General features: G+C 36.8%; 1 protein-coding gene across 2 annotated transcripts in view; it reads left to right on the top strand.

Annotated features, from left to right (window-relative positions):
• LOC121422489 (katanin-interacting protein-like) overlaps positions 1-20,224 on the top strand; it is an 80,365-nt gene that overhangs the window by 36,257 nt on the left and 23,884 nt on the right. For both annotated transcript variants that reach the window (XM_041617571.1, XM_041617573.1), the window contains 3 exons: positions 17,374-17,580; positions 18,888-19,109; positions 20,060-20,132. In XM_041617571.1, coding sequence (XP_041473505.1) covers positions 17,374-17,580; positions 18,888-19,109; positions 20,060-20,132 — 502 coding nt within the window. The remainder of the gene's footprint in view (positions 1-17,373; positions 17,581-18,887; positions 19,110-20,059; positions 20,133-20,224) is intronic.

Here is a 20,224-nt window from a genome sequence, read left to right on the forward strand (position 1 = left end):
ATAGGTATGCTTTTTGCATAAATTAAAGAACTTCATCCTTATTGAAGCTCACACATATTATTCTAAATTACGAGAATCACAAGTGCTTCATCTCGTCAATTATGCTTAACTTGCCTGTCATTTTAATATGACTGACACTTTGTGTGTCACTTTGAATTTAAGTCTTGCATCCAAAGACACATTCATAAATAAACACACCAGTCTTGAATAAGACTAATCAAATAAGACCTGCCTTACACGCATTCCATTTGATCATTTAAAGCTAAAAATTATGGCTTGGCAATTTCTAATTACATGAGCCTATTCCTTAAGCTCAAATAGCATTTAACCTCCAAAAGAAACATTTGACCTTGAGCTAACCTTCATGCCCAAAATACCACTTCCTTGAAGGATAATCTAAATGTGACTAATGTAAATGTATATAAAAAGTAGACGTATCTGCAACGCATCATTTCTATGCTTGTTATAGATTTTATACAAAACAATACACAAACTATTGTTTCTATCTTTTTGATAAATAACTCACAAATGCTTTGCTTTTATCATTTGTATCAAAGCTAATAAAAAAGTTAATGGCCTATTATCAAAAACCTATCCCTAAACAAGTAGGCTTTCATTGATAAATTATAAGCCTCAGAATATCAATATGACACTTCATCGTTCATATCAACGTAAAATTCAAACTTCCTTTTCTATCTGTTTCCACAAATTAATCGAAACCTTCAGTCAATATGAAAACTATCGGTATCTTTTTATATGAAACGACTATATGAAACGACTCATTCATTGTTTCATGTTTGTTTATCTGAGAATGTAGTCTTCTAACCACTCTATGTTTGTAAAATAAATAATCGTTCTATCAAACAGAATTCTGAACCATTTCTAAATTGACCTTATGAAATTCAATATCTTTTATCATAAAATGAGCGACATTTATCTCCATGTCATGTCTGTTTTATACCAAATTGATACATGTTATAATTTCAACTCGACCTACGTGTACGAGTACCAATATCGGTCACGTATCGCTTCATTGTTTATGCACAGCGAATTACCGTATCGTACTACGCACACATAGGTCAAGTAAATTCCAGTTTTCTTCTATATCCAACCAAAATATACATTTCTGGTTTATACATAATTATTAAATGATAATTTATCTTTACACTCACTTCTTGGGCGGCATTTCTCGGCAACTAAATTTTATCATAAGATGACTTTCATCTTTCAAACATCCCTTCAGCTTGAACATAACATGGCTTCTGCGAACACGTTTTCTACAGAACAAATTAGCATAAATTCCGAACGACTTCATGGTAGCCGTGAAATTTCCAATGGTGTCTTGTAAAAAGGAAAAGGAAAAATTGTGAGATTCACAACAAAACAATGATAATATAGTTACCTTTGTACATATAATTATTATTATTAATATTATTATTAAATTATTATTAGACTTTATTATTTTTTATGTGATTTACATTGCAATAATTATTATTACCACGGTCATCAGATCCTGGCATGCCCATTCTCAACGTATGTCTTTCTCCACTCAATGGGACAGGGGCGGCAGAACATATTTTTGTTTGGGGGGGGGGTCAAAGCCAAAAAGGGCACTTATATATATGTTAAAATTGACATTTGGTGCAAACAGATATTTTCAAAATGAGATCATCAACTATGTGATGTAATTGTGTATTTTGTGGAAATTAAGTTGACCAAAGCTTCTTTAGTGATTTCTCATTTCTCATTGATAAGATAGATATTTTGATTTAGCGGTTTAAAAAAAATCAATTTTGAAGTTGAAAAACTCTATGTTTGGTCAATTACAGTGCTAATCACTTTTAAAAGGGCATACTTGCGAGATGTTGCCTGCGTGAATCATAAGCAAAAGCTTTTGACATTGAGACATAAAAATCAAATATTCCGGGCTCTTTTTGTAATCATGTAAAAGATGTGTATCTAACTAAAGAATTAAGCGCGAGCTGAAATTTTTAATATACGCCACTGATTCCTGTTATCAAATCGCTGTAATCTTTATCATAATGATTATTACTATCATTATTATCATCATTAGTCATGATTACAACACGTTGCCAATATATAATGCTATTTTTCATCATTACTGTTTTCTTTGTCACGTACGAATATGATGATAATTCTTGATGGTGATAATTACAATTTATGGCACTGCTAGAACACTTACTACTGCTGACTGGAAGAAGTGCCATTGAATATACAGAACAATTACTAATAACATTCTAACATTTATAATTACTTATATAAAAACAAATGAAAGTACAAAAAACAAAATGCCTTGAAAAAGCCTTGAAAATGCCTTGAAATTTCAAGGCTCAAAATCCTCAAGGCCAAGGCCAAGGCCCTCTCAAGGCCAAGGCTTGAATGCTCAAGGCCAAGGCTTTGAAAAAGTAGGCCTTAAGGCCAAGGCCGAGCATCAAGGCACTACAACACTGCTTTGTATATACACAATTGAATATAGTAAAAGTAAAACACATTAGAAAATTCCATTGTTCTTGGATAAATGAATAAGTTAGTCACATAGTCATTGAGATATGACGGCTCATGGTGCTGTCACATGCTTCTGTGAACTGTAGGATAGTGTGGATGTCACTGTTTTTGCTATGATCATTGCGTTAGGGACCATAATTATCCTAAAAAGGTTCCCTTGTAAGATTTAGTACTCTACTGTTGTTTGAAACTCAATTCCAGCCTCAACGACTACTCTGTAATATCGTATTCTGACCTTGCCAAGAACTTTTGCTTTTATCCAAGATTGACCATCGCAAAATTGCAGACAGACTCTCACTGCTCAGTTCTGGAAGATCTTTGGTGCTACGATCATGAATTTTAGCTTGACAATCTTGGGTAACATGCTTTTTCTCATAGACATTTGTTTGCATTTGGGGTCAAGCAATTTGTCTTTCATGGGCAGGTTGTTGCAAAGTCTGTGGGAGAACATATGTTGTGTGGGCAAGCTGTTATCCCAGCTGTAGGAGTATTGCTCGATACTGGAAAGCCCATGCACATTTAGAAGTCGTCCCATCACGTTTTGTCTTCTTCAACAGGCGCTTTGCCTGTTTTAATGCACTTGCAACTTTTCCATTACTCTGCAGATAATGTGGCAATGTGGTGTGCACAAAATTGTAGTATAGCTGTTAGGGAACTCTGCGAAATCACACAAATTAAATGGAGGTTCATTGTCCTTGTGGACTATCTCAGGCACACCATGTGTTGATATTTCCCAGTAGTCTGATATAAAGGTAATCTGTGCCATCTAGCATTAGGATATAGCACCCAAATTTCTGCCAACAGCAGCTCAGCACCTCATGTTGATTGATCAATGAATGTGACTCTCTCTTACCCCTTTCATAGCAAAGGCGAAGTGGAGTTACTCCAGAGTAACTCCGGGTTGTGTTGATCCGCTTGTACTGCGGACCGACTGAAAACCCCCTTTCATATTGGCAAGCACCACAGCGGTGTATCCGCAGTCGTTGCCATGGTTTCCAAGCGAGTTCGCGCCATACGTGTGGCCGAATTCCCCAATGAGCGTTTCGCGCCGAAATTTGTTTTGCAAATGCAGCTACGCTAGATAGCGATGTGTGCAGCGCGAGCGTCCGGTACTAGATACTCTACTATACTGGCTAGATAATCGTTGGCTTTATGATATCGTAATCTGTTTGCTTCCATATCACAATGTTACTTTGAGTCAGTTCTTACTTTTGACGATTGTGATGATGATTGAACTGGCCGCAAGAACACGGTTAAAAATGCGGGACATTGACGATTCGTTCGACTTACAACTACGGAGATCACAGCGATAAGCGCATGCCGCATTTCCGGTGCGGAGTATTAAACTCCGTTTGTAACCCTCTTCTCGAAGTGGGTTGAGTACTCTGCTTTGAATCCGGATCGAACTAATCTCAGAATTTTCATATTGCCCTCCAAAGTGGAATAACTCCTCCTGGACTCCGGAAAACTTCACTTCGGTTTTTACTATGAAAGGGGTATCTGTGGCTTTCGCAGATAGAACACTCATCCATTGTAATCGCACGATATATCATTGCGAATAGCATAGTAGGGCTTTGCTTCCGGTTTGCATTTACGAATTAAGTCAAGCCAAACAGATTTGACATACGCAACTATTTGAAGCCCTACTACATCTCTTTGTGTTGCTTCACGAATTTTGACTTCTGTTAACTGCGAGTCTGGTATGGCGTCCATCAGATGGAATGTCTCCACCTCGCTTTCTGTCGCTGACCGGTCTAGAAACTCTAGATATACTCTAGACAGGGTATTTGCAATCAAGTCTTTACCAGGTACAGTAGGGATCTTAGTATTTCGTATGATTTTTGACATTCTTCTAAATTAGAGTACACTCACCAACAGTTGTGATCTTTGCTTTACTCCAATACAGAGGAAGCCTTTTCTATACATTCATGCATTTTAGCATTACCTGGCAATTTCTTTTTGGGCAGACCATTGCAAGTTGCCCCACTATCAGTTTGCATCTGCATCTTTCCCCTTAAATAAGAGATATCGCATTCTCACATTCTGACATCCTGTCTATGTTACTATATGTACATGTACATATGTATATTTTGATAAAGGCACACTTTAAGCATACATCTATATACAAACTAGTTATACCTTTAACTGCTACACTTTATTCTAATCTCTTCAACCCCTGCATCTTCAAAATATATACAGTGTGTCCTAGAAAAATTCAAGATAATTTTTTCCTATCATGATTATAAATTTGCTTTACTCGACCAAAAAAATGGTAGGTATGTGCCACGGGTGAGACAAAAACGGGGGCTCTGGAGCAGGAGGGTCCTCGGAACGGGCTTCAGAACTACAATGTTTGTGAAAACGGGGGTCCTTGGAACGGGTCGCCTGCGTGTGAGTGCGTATGCATCCCTATGGAACAGGCATACGTGCATGCAGATAGCCCGGCGGCGCGGGTGCCGGGAACGCTTGTGCAGTGCTAGAGGCGATGGTTGAACAGTGCTCTGCGATCGCTTTTCACCAAAATTGCAGCTCATTGTAGCAGATCAATGCGGTTACAAACTTTATTTTTCATAATAGATAGCAGAAAAACTCACAATTATAATTTGCTCATGCAAATGAAAACTTGGTAGCAACTTTTTCCATTTTTCTACCTCAATCATGCATGCATTGATGAAAATATCATGAAACAAATTTACAGGTATATGATTATGATGGCAAAAAATTACACTGAATTATGGTTTCCTTTTTTCTGGGACGCACTGTATTGGGCTAAATCAGCTATTTCTTACAGTTCTCAATTTTTTTGAGATACAAGGTTTTACCTACTGTAAATATGCAATATGTATATTTCAACTAAGAAACATTTTTAGAGACCCATTTTGGTAGCCAGGGTCTCTAGATTGGCATGAGAAGATTAACGTCTTGCCAAAGGACGCTAGTGCTGTGGTAACATCTAACCTTTGAACAAAAAGAAACATGCTACTACAACACCTCTTTAATTAAAAAACATTGAAATTATCACTGGTTGCCATAGGAACCCATTTTGGTAGCCAGGGTCTCTAGATTGGCATGAGAAGATTAACGTCTTGCCAAAGGACGCTAGTGCTGTGGTAACATCTAACCTTTGAACAAAAAGAAGCATGCTACTATGACACCTCTTTAATTAAAAAACACTGAAATTTATCACTGGTTGCCATAGGAACCCATTTTGGTAGCCAGGGTCTCTAGATTGGCATGAGAAGATTAACGTCTTGCCAAAGGACGCTAGTGCTGTGGTAACATCTAACCTTTGAACAAAAAGAAACATGCTACTACAACACCTCTTTAATTAAAAAACACTGAAATTTATCACTGGTTGCCATAGGAACCCATTTTGGTAGCCAGGGTCTCTAGATTGGCATGAGAAGATTAACGTCTTGCCAAAGGACGCTAGTGCTGTGGTAACATCTAACCTTTGAACAAAAAGAAACATGCTACTACAACACCTCTTTAATAAAACACTGAAATCTATCACTGGTTGCCATAGGAACCCATTTTGGTAGCCAGGGTCTCTAGATTGGCATGAGAAGATTAACGTCTTGCCAAAGGACGCTAGTGCTGTGGTAACATCTAACCTTTGAACAAAAAGAAACATGCTACTACAACACCTCTTTAATTAAAAAACACTGAAATTTATCGCTGGTTGCCGTAGGAATTATGATGAAAGGTATTTACCCAACAATCATTACCTTCAGTGATGAAACTTTTGTGTTTTGCTGATCAGTTCATCCCACAGGGGTCATAACAAGTTATATATTCACATGAAAGATTCTGTTCCATTCCAGAAGGTTCTTCAGGATCTGGACATTTTTTCTTGTTGTGAATATCCAAATTACTAATCATTTGAAAATATTCACTCGCTTTTCTTTTTATATTTTTCTTCATGTGACAATAAAGCATAAAACAAGCAAGTAGCAATATACATGTAACTGCAGTAGAGATGGAAGCTGACCGTAATACCACCTGATTAGTATTCATGTATTTTTCAGTTGGTATTGATGAAGTTGTAGTAGAGTATTGATAACTTTGATTGTATTGCATGACAGTAGTTTGCTCTGTAGTCATTTCTACTGGTGGTGGACAAGGGTCATCACTATCACCATCTGATAGATACAAACTAGTATCATTACATTGACATCTGTTTTTAGATTCAATCCATAAAAATGAGCAACAGAATGTTGGTTGTGCGTTTCTGATGAGAAAAGTCTGATTCAATGGTGCATCAATCTCAGTATATGTTGAATAAGGGGGCAGCCAGACACCATTTTGATAGCATTCGATGTCCCCTGGTAGACTTCCAGCACTGGCTGTGCAGTCTATGGAAACCCACCCTCTTCCTTTACCTTCACCAACAACACATGATGCCTTACCGGGAGGATAATCAACAAAAAGATCAATCTTTCTAATTGCATTGTTTAATACAAGCCTGTCCTTGTATACTAATAAAATATACGTCCCTTGGTCATATCTCATGAGTTCACGTATTGTAAGTTCCAGAGAGCAGCTCCCACTGTCATTTCTGCTCTGCACTCTGAATCTTCCAACCTGACTGCCATGTAAAGACAGAGATGGATTATCTGTTGATCTATAAAATGGGGCATGGTTTGATTGCTGTAATGTGATTTCATTACTATCACATGGGTAAGGGAAAGTCAAGGTTGCTTCCTGCCCTTGTAGTTTAGTGTCCTGTACCTCTGATGAACATCCAATTAGATTTAGTAGAATGATAAACATTCTAAATTTTAAAAATACAACTTTCCAAACCATCCAATTTTGATTGCAAGCTTTCAATATTTTCATTTTATCAAATACATTAATATACATGTATCTAGGCAAATCATCCCAATTGAATTTAAATGAATTCATTTCCTCCAAATATAACCAACATTTACATATATATATGAATATCTTTATAGGAGGTCGGTAAGAAAAAGAAACTACTTATCAAGGTACTTACAAACAAGTACATGAAAATACCCTTGCACATCTATGTATAAAGTTTGTAAGAACAAATATAAATCCCAAATGCACAATTAAGAATGTTTGGAAAGAGTCAAGTAAAAAAGTGACGGTTCAAGGTTTTGTGTAAGTACTGGTAATTAAGAATTATGTTCCTCTTTTGACATTTAAGGCTACCAAGCACTTCCACATGGATGACGTGGACAGCTAGTTCAACTCTTAGTGCAGCTGCAGTACTTGTAGTATATAAGTGTAGAGATGTATGTCAAAAAGGACTGTCTTTGCGATCTGCAGTTTTGATTACAGTTCCATATTCCACACTTTTTAGGTTGAGATTTGAAGGAGCAGAATGTACAATGCCTGACACTGACTCGTTCATTCAACTCTGTATCTGTGAGGAAAACAAGAGAAAAGAGGTTGCTATGTGTATGCATTGAAGCCTGTGCAGAAGTGTCAAGTGCACAGGATATCATTACACAATCACATGGCCGTATTAGTCTGACGGTAAAAATGCAATGGGAAAATGGGTTAACCCAAAATAAATTGCAAACAGAAATTATATTTTCAGCAATTGACTATTATTGTAGCCATAATAACATATCCAAAATGTAGGAAAATCAAAGATGTGGAACTATGTCTAATTTGCCTAAATTAAAAATGGCCGCCATATCTGGCACTAATTGTTATAACTGTATTTTCTGATCAAATACTCATAAAAACACATTTCCAACATTGAACCTCTGTTTTGAGGGTCAACGAACTCACTGATCAATAGTATTTAATTCACGCAATATGAAAAATAAGAAAAATCAAAGTTGTGTCTAATTTGTCTGTATTTTCTGATCTGAGACGCACATAAACATATTTGCAACATATAAATCAATTTCGAAGGGTCGAAGAATGATTTCATACCATATTTATGAGAAGTATAGAAAATCAAAGATCAAAAAAGATAAAAAATCAATCATTCTCTCCATCACTTTCAAGATGATCGAAAGAAGGGATATGGGCCTTTGATTCGATACATCCTGTTTGTTCCCTTTCTTGGGCACAGCTATAACATAGGCAGTTTTCCACTCTGAAGGTATGGTTTTTCTGTTCAAGGACAACTGGTATAGCAAGAACTGGTGCAAGCTCAGCTGCACAGTTCTTAAGACCTGTGTTGATATGCCAGTTGTCTTGGATGTGTCAAGATTGCATAGTTCCTTAAGGACAATCTTAGGCCAGAATCTGATGGTAGAGATGGATTTATTAGTTTTCAACTTCAGCTTAGCAGGAACTTGGCCCTTATTGTCAAGATGCAGATTTGTAGCGAAGGTGCCATTTAGGAGCTCAGCTTTGTCTTAAGCTCCATTGAAGACCTGGCCATTGTCATTTTTTCAGTGGATGGACAGCAGATGACTTAAGTTACAGATTTGACCAGTTTCCATCATGGCTTACTACTGGCATTCTAGAGTTCCTGCTATAGATGCTTTGAGAACTGAGCACAAGCTAGCTCTGCGTATGGTGCGCTGGCATTTAGATTTGGATTCCATGTATAGGATCCAATAATCTCTTGTATGGTTCTTTCGCCACCGTTTGTAAGCCTTCTGTTTGTATTTAACAGCTTCATGACATCTGCCATTGAACCATGGCTTATATTAGTACTTGTGTTTGATAGTCCTGGATGGTATGAAAAGGTCCATTGCATCACCAATGTTTCCTTTCGTACTGTTCCAGGAGATATTAACACTATCAGCATTATGCACCTTTGGAAGGGAGGACCAGTCAGCTTAAAGAGACCTTCCATTGACAAATCATGGGGAAAGCAACGCTAATCTCAGAACAGAGAAGGGATTCAAGTCTGTCACTTGGCTGCATGCTTGGGGATGTTATGTACATGTATCAGACACCAGCATGTTTTGGAGGTCTAATTTAGGAGAGCAAAGGTTAGTAGACTAAACCAGAAGTAAACTGCATGTTTTTCACTTTGAAACATAATTTCACAGAGGTTTGTTATTGGTTAAGCAATCAAAAGACCTGCTAAGAGTCTAGGAATTGGCATTAAGAAGTAACGATCACATGTTTGGTCAAATTCGTGCTGTCTGAACTTTTATCGCATTAGTCCGACAGGCTCTCATGACGAACGGATTATGTTATGCAATGCATTTGGCCTTTTGCAAATTTCGTATTGATTCAATTTCCCCATGATTTGTCAATGGTAGGGCACTTCTAGACAGGAAAGAGCGCATACCATCCCAGTCAGCTTTATCGTATAGCCAGGTTTTACGCTTGCCAGCCTTGCTTAATTGTAGTTGGAAGTCTTTCGTTAGCTACGTCCGTAACCACACTGGTCAAAGTAGCTGCAGGGGGTTCATCAACTGATACCACATGGTTCCCGGGAGAAATAGGAAGAGGTCTAGTTTGGAACTCCATCCCGTCCAATTCTGGTTGGGTCATCTACAAGTTGACAAAGGTTGCTGAGTGGCAAAGTTGAATGCAGATTCACTATGGGCAAAATGATCTGTTTTTATGCTTCCTAGCCACTCCTCATGGTGAGCATTAAGGTCACCCAAAACAATTATTTCAGATCTGCGTTGGAGCTCTTGGACAGCGTCAGTGTAATCTGATATGGCATCATAGATGCAATCGTCAGCAGATTGCGGTCTATACACACAGAACATGAACACCATGCAACCAGGTAGAATAATCTTCAGGCAGATTAATTCATGATGCAGCCCTTGTTTATATAAAAACCCTTAAGCATTGGATTGGCTGAAAATTTTAGGATATAATCTATGTAGGCTGCGTTTATGCGACCTCAAGCCAGAATCATGATTTAAATCACGATTCAAAACACAAACATGAATCACAATATCACAGAATCAGCGTTTAGACGACCTTCATTCCAATGCTGTTCTCAGATTCGGGCCAATCCAGTGCGCAGTTTGACAGAGGAAATTTTTCGCACGTGTTTCGGCTCTCATAAAATCTTTTGCTTCCAGAATTCAGTCAAGTTTTTCAAGTTCAAGTTTCAAGTTTATTTCATTTCTCAACTCATAACAAGATAAGAAATAATTGCACAATTATTATACCTCATTTTGTTTACTTCTGAGATCATTGTCTGTCCAGTTAATTCATTTACTAGAACTTGAAGTTGAAGGCATGACCAAAAAATGAAAAGTAGATGCGATGACCAACACAAAACTTGAACATGACAAGAAATGCATTCATAGTACATACAGTGAGCATACAGAGCGCCTAGAGCTTGGCAAGAGTCGAACCGAAAGTAGCCCAACACAACATTGAGGTCATAGAATCATGATTGTAATCACGATATTGTTTATTCAAACATTTTCTTACGTGATTCTACAGAAACATCTTTCCAAACGCCCCTTTTTTCGTGTTTCATGTTTGTGATTCTAATCATGATTATATTCAATTCCGACTAAACACAATCCCGATTCTGCAGAATCATGATTTGAATCATGATTCAGATCATGTTTCTAGGGTAAAAAAGTGGCGGATAAACACACCCCAAGTTTTCTTGCATTTAAATAAAGGAGAAATGCAGATATACCTACCTTCTGGATCTTTTTGTTATAGGAGTCGAGTAAACACCAAAGCAAATGAAACTTATTACACAGACACTGAGGTTAACAAATTTGTGGGGAACAACACAAAAGGATTATGCATGTATCTTCCTCAAAAAAGTGCCAATTACAAGAAGATGACAAAAAGGCCTAGAATTTGCCATCTCTCAAACAAGTTGGATAACTGCTGACAAGCTTGACGAAATTCCAAACAATGAGGTCCACAAACTTTTGTTGAATCCCTTGTATTCAGCTTGCATGTAATAAGTGGGAAATCTGCAAAACTACAGAAATTAACATACAGTGTAAGTGGAGCGTGTGCAAAACTAGAGAAAATTCCAGAACCGTATTTTGTGTGCAAAGCTCAAAGTCCATTTGCAGGATAGGTACCATGCATGTCTGTCTCGATCCTGAAATATTTTTTTTTTATTTTGTAAATGAACTCCCACTAGTCTGCAAGCACAGACCCATATTTGACTCTTTAACCAATGATACCATGTCTGGAGTGAAGACTAGACTCCAAACAGAAATAAAATGGAAAAAAAAAGAGAAAAGAAAAAAGAAAAAGAATTTTAAAAAAAGAGAAGAAAGAAGAAAAATAAGAAGGAAAGCAAAGGAAACAGAAGAAACAAAAAGAAAAGAAAGAAAAAAAAGAAAAGAGAAGACAAAAAGAAAAGAAAAAAAAGAAGAAAAACAAAAGACAAAGAAAATAACAGAAAAGAAAAGGAAGAAAAAAAATTAAAAGAGAGAGAAGGAAATAAGGAATGGAAATAAATATATAATAAGCTACTGAAAATGAACAAAAACTGTGGCAAAAATAGTCAATCCTGACTGGTTGCCAACCAAGGAAAGAAGAAGAAGAAATGTCTGAGTCAGTAGAGGCAGCCACAGTACACAGTAAATCTAGTCTCACTATGTCAGACTCCTATTATGCACTACACAAATTTTCGAGAAAAAAAACAAGTCTGTTCCTGTAGACTGTCACTAAACTCTCACATGCTAAGAATCTTTCTTATAATATCAATCATTTGATAAAGCGTGGTTTCCCGCCCATGAAAGGGGAATGATTTTGACATAACACCCGAATGCTTGCGCTTGCGTGCATGAATCCTTTTTCGATGAAGGATGCAGCTGATGAAACGTGTTCAAAACATTGCATGTATTTCCATATACATCACTATGGAAACAACATGGGCCCCAATGCTAGGCCTGTACACTCATGAGTGAATAATTTCAATAGCTATATGTTTGTAGATTTTGTTTTTGTTCCTTGTCATCCCCAAACATAGCTGAACATTGACAAATGTATCAGGCTTTTAGAAAATATAGTGGGAATTATTTATCCGAGGTTGGACTGGCAATTACTATTTTTCCTGAGAAAATAGTTATATTGCCAGTCAAACTGAGGATTAATAATTCCCAATGTGCTTTCATAGGAAACACCTAATATATTTAGTTGATATCCCCCTTCATAACAAGTCCTTGCTGATGTTTAATCAATCTAGACCAATTTTAACGTTGCCGGATCTAGTCCTACTCTAGGCCTATCGAGATAATGCTAAACAGTTCCTGGGTAAGCTGCGCACGGCTTCAACCCGACTGAGTTTTATAAATATATACGCACAGGCTAATTATTAACATTACTATAGACTCTATAGTATTGGACATTGACTCACCTTATTAGGTATGCTTATTCCAAATTTTAGGATCCTGTATGAATCGCCATCATGGAATTATATTTTCTGCATTATATTCTAGACCCAATTCCACACTGACTTTTCAGATTTTCAGAAAGTAATTTGAGCGCCAGAGTTTGTGTTTGATAACGGTATGGATCTGGATCCGGTCAAGTCGGGAAGTTGAGAAGTTGAACGTTGAGAGAACATATCAGGCATGAGCATGCAGTTCTGCCCATGAAAGTATATCGAAAAATATTATGCTGAGCTACCAAAAAACTATATGGAGCTATTTGCAGCGATGAGTTTTCCTATTGATACATCACTTTGTCACACGATCACAAATTGACCAATTGTTATCTTGAAATATGAATATTCATAAGAGGGATATAATTATATAATATTGACTGGCTTTGAGGGGAACATCAAATATGTCACCCACAACAGAATCATATTGGCCCGAGTCTTTGGAAGAGGGCAATGTGGTTCTTTTAAGGGCAACATATTTGATGTTTTCCGAAAGAAGAGCCAGTCAATTACCTCAGGCTGTACAATGTGTAATTCAAGCTATTATTTTGAACAATTTATATGCCTGTTCACTATTCAGTCTGATTTCAAGTTATTCAAGAACAAAGTAACCTTGCAGTCGCTCATCATGCATGGCGCGCATATACACTTGACGCGTAGAAAACTTGTGTTTGGGTTTGTGTATGCACTGGCCACGCCGCGCATTATCTACAATGCATTGGTTCATAAACTGGTTCCAGCCAGATTTCTGAAATACTGATATTAGCGATCAAAACTGGCTCCTACTGCGCAAGTGCACTAGCAGGAATAAGGCCAATATTGCCCTCTGTTTTTGTACAGTATTCATACCTGGGCAAATCCCGGAGAGGGCAACATGGCAAATGTTTACCCCATTGGTCTCGGATTCAGTGAAAGTAGCGAGCGAAATATGACATTTTTGTATCTGCTAAAATGCCTTGTATAGGTAAGGTAATAATCAATAATGCGCAATACAGAATGATGAAATCACCATTATCATGATCATAACTATTTAGGCTGTTCATGTTATGACAGTATTAAAGGCAGGGCTTATATTAATCTAAGGCCATTCAAGGATAATGGCATTGGATGCCCTTTTTTATATTCTCATTTGAATTGAAATTTTATAATGTGCCCGAAGACTAGTAGTGCTGCTCAAAGAAAATCTCAAAATGTAAGGTCTGGTCAGGTATTAAAATCCCAGTTTTATTCAGAGCATGTTTAGCATATGTGTTTTATATATTAATTTGTTCACATGATTAAGGCTAAATCCCTTATTTAGTATCTGAAAAAAGCAAAACTGAATCAATGATTCTAAGCCATGATGATTGTATTACGTGATACATGTACATACGTAGTTGAGTCGAACGAATGGGAGCCCCTCAGCACCAGTGAGGAAAGATTTTTTGATCTAATTTTTTATTTAATGTTTAATCTAGGCTTTTTACCATCAATTGCATTGTAGTCAGTTTCATTGATGTTACTAGATGTACAATGAGGAAGTAATTGTTTTTAGTTTGGTCTCATTTCAGTGAAATATTCAGTAATACATTCTAAAGTATTTGTCGTCTATCTAACAAAATTATTAATACTCTCATGAAGCAAAGTAAATTCTCGTCAATATATCCCCTTTTGTGTCAAATGGTGGTATTATTTTTAAGTTTTTTTTATATTAAAACAGATAAACAATGCACATGTAATTTTTTTACTAATAGAATTTAGCACAAATAGTCTTTTTTTAAAGATTTTCACCTTGACTGTCCAGAGAACGATTGCAATCCATTTCTACTAATTAGTAATAAGCATATTCATTGTGGGTAAAAATATAAAAAAATAAATTATTTTAATGAATTGAAAATCAAGATGTCTGCCAGAATTGCCAATTTTGAACCCCGTAGGAGATGCTTGTAAAAAGGGAACATTTTAAAGTAGACACTTCAGGCAACACAAAATAGTGGTCACATTTCAAATAGGAGGATCTTCATTGCATTAGTGATCTCCATGGGGGAAAAATGGTATTATGCCGCCAACACACATCATTTGTACACATTGTTTGTTGAGAATACATGTATTTCAATAAGGGATGTACAGTAGGTAACCTGTCTAGACTCTTTGTTAAGAGTTATACCTCGGTCACATTTGCCCTACGGCGGCCGTACGGCGAGTCGAAAACAGCCTTTGTAACATTTTTTGTACCAGCTACATATAGGTGGTTTGAGTGAATAAAAAGGCTGCCGTAGGGGAGATGTGACTGCAGCGTTACAATGCAAGGGATTTCAAGCATGACAATGATGTCTGATGTAGGGTTGATGGGGGGTATCACGCAGCAAGCACATGATACGTTCTCAGTACCAGCTTGGGATGTCACAATAGTATTGATTTTCATGCACATTGAAAATATTTGTTTTCAAGCACACTTTTGTACTACTTTATATTCCAGACAGCCTTCTTTTATTCCCTCTCAACTCTTTACAAACTTGTGCAAATTTGGCTCTTTGTTAAAAGTTGTCTAAATTACATGTATGTAGACCAATTGGGATGAGTGTGTTTTCCTTGTGTACATAGAACTACTACATAAACTTGCACTTCAGATTGCAGTAGTGATTTTTGCAAAACCAACTGGTTGCTTTAACTTGATAGTGTATCAAGTTGGGTTTGTTTGTATATTACATAGTGAGTCGTGCTAGACCTATTTGTTAACCAATTTCATGGCCAGTCTACCCAACAAAAAGTGAAAAAAATCAAACCAGCATAATGATGAAAATTTTATCAAAATCAGATATGAAATATTAAAGACATGACATTTTAAATTTTGTTTTTGTTTCTTGTTAGCAGGGAACTGATTAAACTGACAATATCACCCACTCACTATTTCTTTTGAATTTTGTTATTTGATCTTAATAGTTTTTCCTCATTATAATGTTAAATATATTTGAGATTCATCGTTATCGCAACTTATTGTGATTCAAAGAAGATGCTTTCTTTTTATCAAATCTGCAAAGAAATGAAATATTCTATTTTTAAAAAGGTACAAGAGAAATACTGTAGTGGTTATTTGACATTATCAGCTCTCCTATTTGCATATCACCTAGTCATGTGTGCATATAACTATTTTGTAAAAATTGATAAGCAAAACTTTGAAATTTCATCTTTGAAAATTATTAGGCCTACATCCAAGTTTAATGAAATGTTAAGTTTTGTGGTCGTTTGATTTTTCTCTATAAGGGTTGACTTGCCTTTCTGTGTCAAGTAAATTTAGTGTCTGTTCTTTATGCCACTGGATCTCATTTGGGTAAATTTGCATCTTGGTCTATCAACTATTCATGACGAAAACCTCCATTTGAGAACACTATACCCCAGTTTCCCTCAATCAATTCTCTACCTCCAAGTAGGACAAACCCTACTGCCCCAAGCAAGCAATATAAGTTTCAAAACACCTGTTTCTTGACCTCGGTCCGAAGATAACACAACAGCCCGAGCACGGCCCCTGCAAAGCATGCCGCCATTTTTATTCACTTACTTTCCTTATTTCGAGGTTGATTTTCTTCGTTTTAAATTGAAAATGGACTAACATTGAATTTCTGAATACAATATGCCTTTGAAAACATGATTAACTATCGAATACAATAATTTCATTCTGAAGGTCCTACTACAGGCAGAGAAGTCTTACGTAATAGCACAGCTGTTGTTTATCATTTCATCCCTGGCTCAACGCTCATAATCTGGCCTGTGGAGGTGAAATTGAAACAGCGGGGACTACCTGGCCGAGAAGGGTTGATCAGGCGGGTGTTTCATGAAGCTGTTCCTAAGTTAAGAGCGACTGGCGATCCTGTCTTCCGGTAAATGGCACACAACAATGGCGATGATCACCAGTCGTTCTTAAAGTCGCTCTTGACCTACGAACAGCTTTATGAAACAGCCCCTTGGGCTTAAAAATGATTTTTGAGATTTTCAAACGCAAAATGGGGTAAAATATCGCACTTTGCAATCTGAACTGCGATCTTTCTCCAAACGGGGGTTTGACGTAATGTTGTACACTTTCTGTTTGGTCTAAATCCTAGTTTGTCTACTTTTGGTCTAAGTGAAATTTAGCCCGGTTCCCATTTTGTCTAATTTACATATACTGTACATGCAGCTTGCCCCATCTTTTATAATGTGCATGTATTATGTTTGTAATTTGTATTATCATGATTACATACATGTACGCTTTGTAACAAGATAAAGGAGCTCAAATCAAATGTGTTCAGTAGGGCTCAATTTAATCCAAGTCCACCCAATGCCCTCAGAATGGCCTTGATGTCCTTCCAAGTATTTGTACACTTAAGGCTAAAATAAGGGCCTTTTTGCACAAGGCCTTGGTACCCTGTGGTGATCAAGTGCATGTGTGTGTCCCATTGAAAAAAAAACTTTTACTATTTATCCCCATTTTAATGGCCTTGGATTCCATAAAATGATCGCTGCCTTTTTGTTCCTTCAAGTATCCTATTATACATGGCCTTACCCCTTTGAGTTCTTAAATCAAGCCCTGGATCTGAATATTTTGTTCTCTTTTGCAGATGATGAAGTCAATAAGAGTGACAGCAGTATCCCAGAGGAGGAAGAAGCCGACCCTCTTGACACCGGTAACCCATGGCCCGGGATGCTTAGACGGAACTCTGCAGATAGGAGACCATCCAATGAGATCCTGGACTATGATGAGACTAGCATGGAACCAGCAGGGAGGAGGAGCAGGAACCAGGTCCAGAGCCAATCCAAGATAGCAGGTCCATGTTTGTTTCATTTTATGATTCCAGGGTTCCCAGCCCATCAGGGAAAATTATTTTACTTTTTTCCAGTCAGGAAAAAATCAGGGAATTTGATAAAAAAAAATACCTGAAATCAGGGGAAAATGCCTCAAATGAGGGAAAAATCAGGGAATTTTGATTGGCCCGAAACTCGAAAGCATGGTAGTCAGTTAGACTCTGCTATATTTTGTTGCATATCAAAACAACATCCATTGAATTACTGGTTATGGTGGTACTAATTAGTTTTATATCATTGTTTTTTAAATTTTTTACTGAAAATACATGTAATTTGCTGCAACAACTTCGAAAACATGCGAAACTTGGAAATGGGTTTAAATAATTATCAGGAAATTTTTAAACTTCATCAGGGGAAAATCAGGGAATTGTTTTCTTGAAAAGCTGGGTACCCTGTATTTCATGCAAACCTTAAATTTAGACTGTGCGGTATTCTCATAACATCAATTGTTTTAACCTAAGGTCAACTTGGTTGAAATTATATTGACATTGATTCAGCATACTCAGTACCCAATACACCTCATGAATATTCATGTCACAGAATATAGCATAATTCACAACCCACCAATCAGCTTGCCTGGTGTGGCGCGATCTGTAAAACAATGCGCTATTGTGAGTTCTCTGCGGTCAAGCTTTATGCAGGTTTGAGACTCGCCTTGAATGATTTGTCAAAGTTCTCTCTTATTTTAAGAATTGAGGCAAGACTGTAACATTACTAGTCTAAGATTTGTAGTCTAATTCAAAGCCTCTAGAACAAAGTTAGCCCATATCGTATGGTTTTATTATGAGTCTGCCGAATCAAGGCCAATATAGTCTCAATCAGTTAACTTTAACCAATTTTTTTATGGAATGCCAGTTGCTTGTTAAAAAATAGATGATTTTAATTTTGCACTGGTATATACTGTATCAACAAAAAAATATTTTAATTTTTTAAATGAAAAGAAAATGGAATCTAGAAATGAATTGTAATCAAATATTACTTAAAAGTCATGTACTACGTATAATGTCTGTAGTTCATTTCATTATCGAGTACATACATTTTTTGAATATATGTTTTGTTAAATTAAATTTATAAGAGTTTTTATAGCCATACATGTACATACAAAGAAAATAACACTTTCAAATTAGGATGTGTGAAAACTATAGATTACCAGTTGTTCTTTTAAAAAAGAAGCATACATTTTCCCAAACAGCTTTAGAAATGTTCTTCATTTCTTTTTTTTATCGAAATAAACCTTAAATATTTTTGGTTAATTTGTTGTTCTTCACAGCAATGGCTGATGATATGGAGGAACTGCGATGGCGACAGAAGGCCGCAGAGGGTGGCATTAGTGACGAGGATCACCTCTCGCCCCCTGCTAGATTTGAAAAGCGCCCTCATCAGTCCAGAAGCCACCAGGAGCGTAGTCTTGAGGAATCCTGGACATCTCTATCTCTCTTTGATAAATCTCAGAAGGGGAGACTGGCATCAAATGTTAACCTGGATGTAGAAGGTATTTGTCACTGGATTAGTTAACAAAAACTTCCCACTTGTTTTCCCCAGATATTCTACCAAATGCAATATTCAGTGGAACAGTTTCCTTGTGGTGACTTCGCTATAAAGGTCACATGCCTATACATTAAATTGAACATGTATTTCATCAATTTTGACATGCCACCAGGGGGAAAAATATACAGAAGCTATGGGCAATTTCGCCCTCAAAATGCACAAGAGCCCTCAAAAAATTATTTTCCAAAAGCCTCTGAAAATCCCCATTAACTGGAGTCCATGTAAAAGCTTATCCAATGTTACAGATTTAGGCAGAAGGTAGCCCTGAAAAAATATATATATTTTTTTGCCTTTAAGCCCTATGAGTAGACAAACTATCAAGCAACGAAGAATTCACTTATAATGTATATCTGAGAATTTTTACTCTAAATTCCTTTATTTTTGCATTATTTACCCACCGCACTTGGTAATTCATAAATCGTGAGTGAAATTTGTTCAATGTGCATGCATAAGAATTTGTTGCATATATGTTGCCAAGACACAAAGTTAATGTTATTTGAAATCTTTGAAACAATTTACTCCATCTTACTCAGGTCAAGAGTCATCATGATCGTGGAATGTCAAATGAATTCATGAAGTTCATGGGATCAAGTGAATACAGTGTACAGTTTGAATGCATTGGTACTAAGAAGTGTCTTTTGGAATGGTCATGAATGTTTCCTTCCTTAACTCTTATCATTCATACACATTCTAGGAGACATAATATGGCATTGATGGCTTTCGGTAGGATCAAACTTAAATCTCTGTGATATTCAATTTTAGAACAATAGCAGTTTTAGTTTGATTTAAATCTTTGGCCACACTTTGTAGTACAGGAATTAGAATAGACAAAGATTATGAATTCCTGTATTCAACACACCAACTCACACCATCATCCCTGTCTTGTTCTTCTAGGTGATGTTCTTGATACTATCTTATCAGGAAGAAGATCCAAGACTCAGGAAGATGCTGATAATGATGATAGCAGGTTAGTTTAGCAGGGGGATGTTTCACAAAACTTTCGGTAACTTAAGCTTATCTTTATGCACTGGCATATCATTTGGGTATATAGTCAGATTC

This window comes from Lytechinus variegatus, chromosome 10, assembly GCF_018143015.1.
Source record: "Lytechinus variegatus isolate NC3 chromosome 10, Lvar_3.0, whole genome shotgun sequence".
Classification (NCBI taxonomy): Eukaryota; Metazoa; Echinodermata; class Echinoidea; order Temnopleuroida; family Toxopneustidae; genus Lytechinus; species Lytechinus variegatus.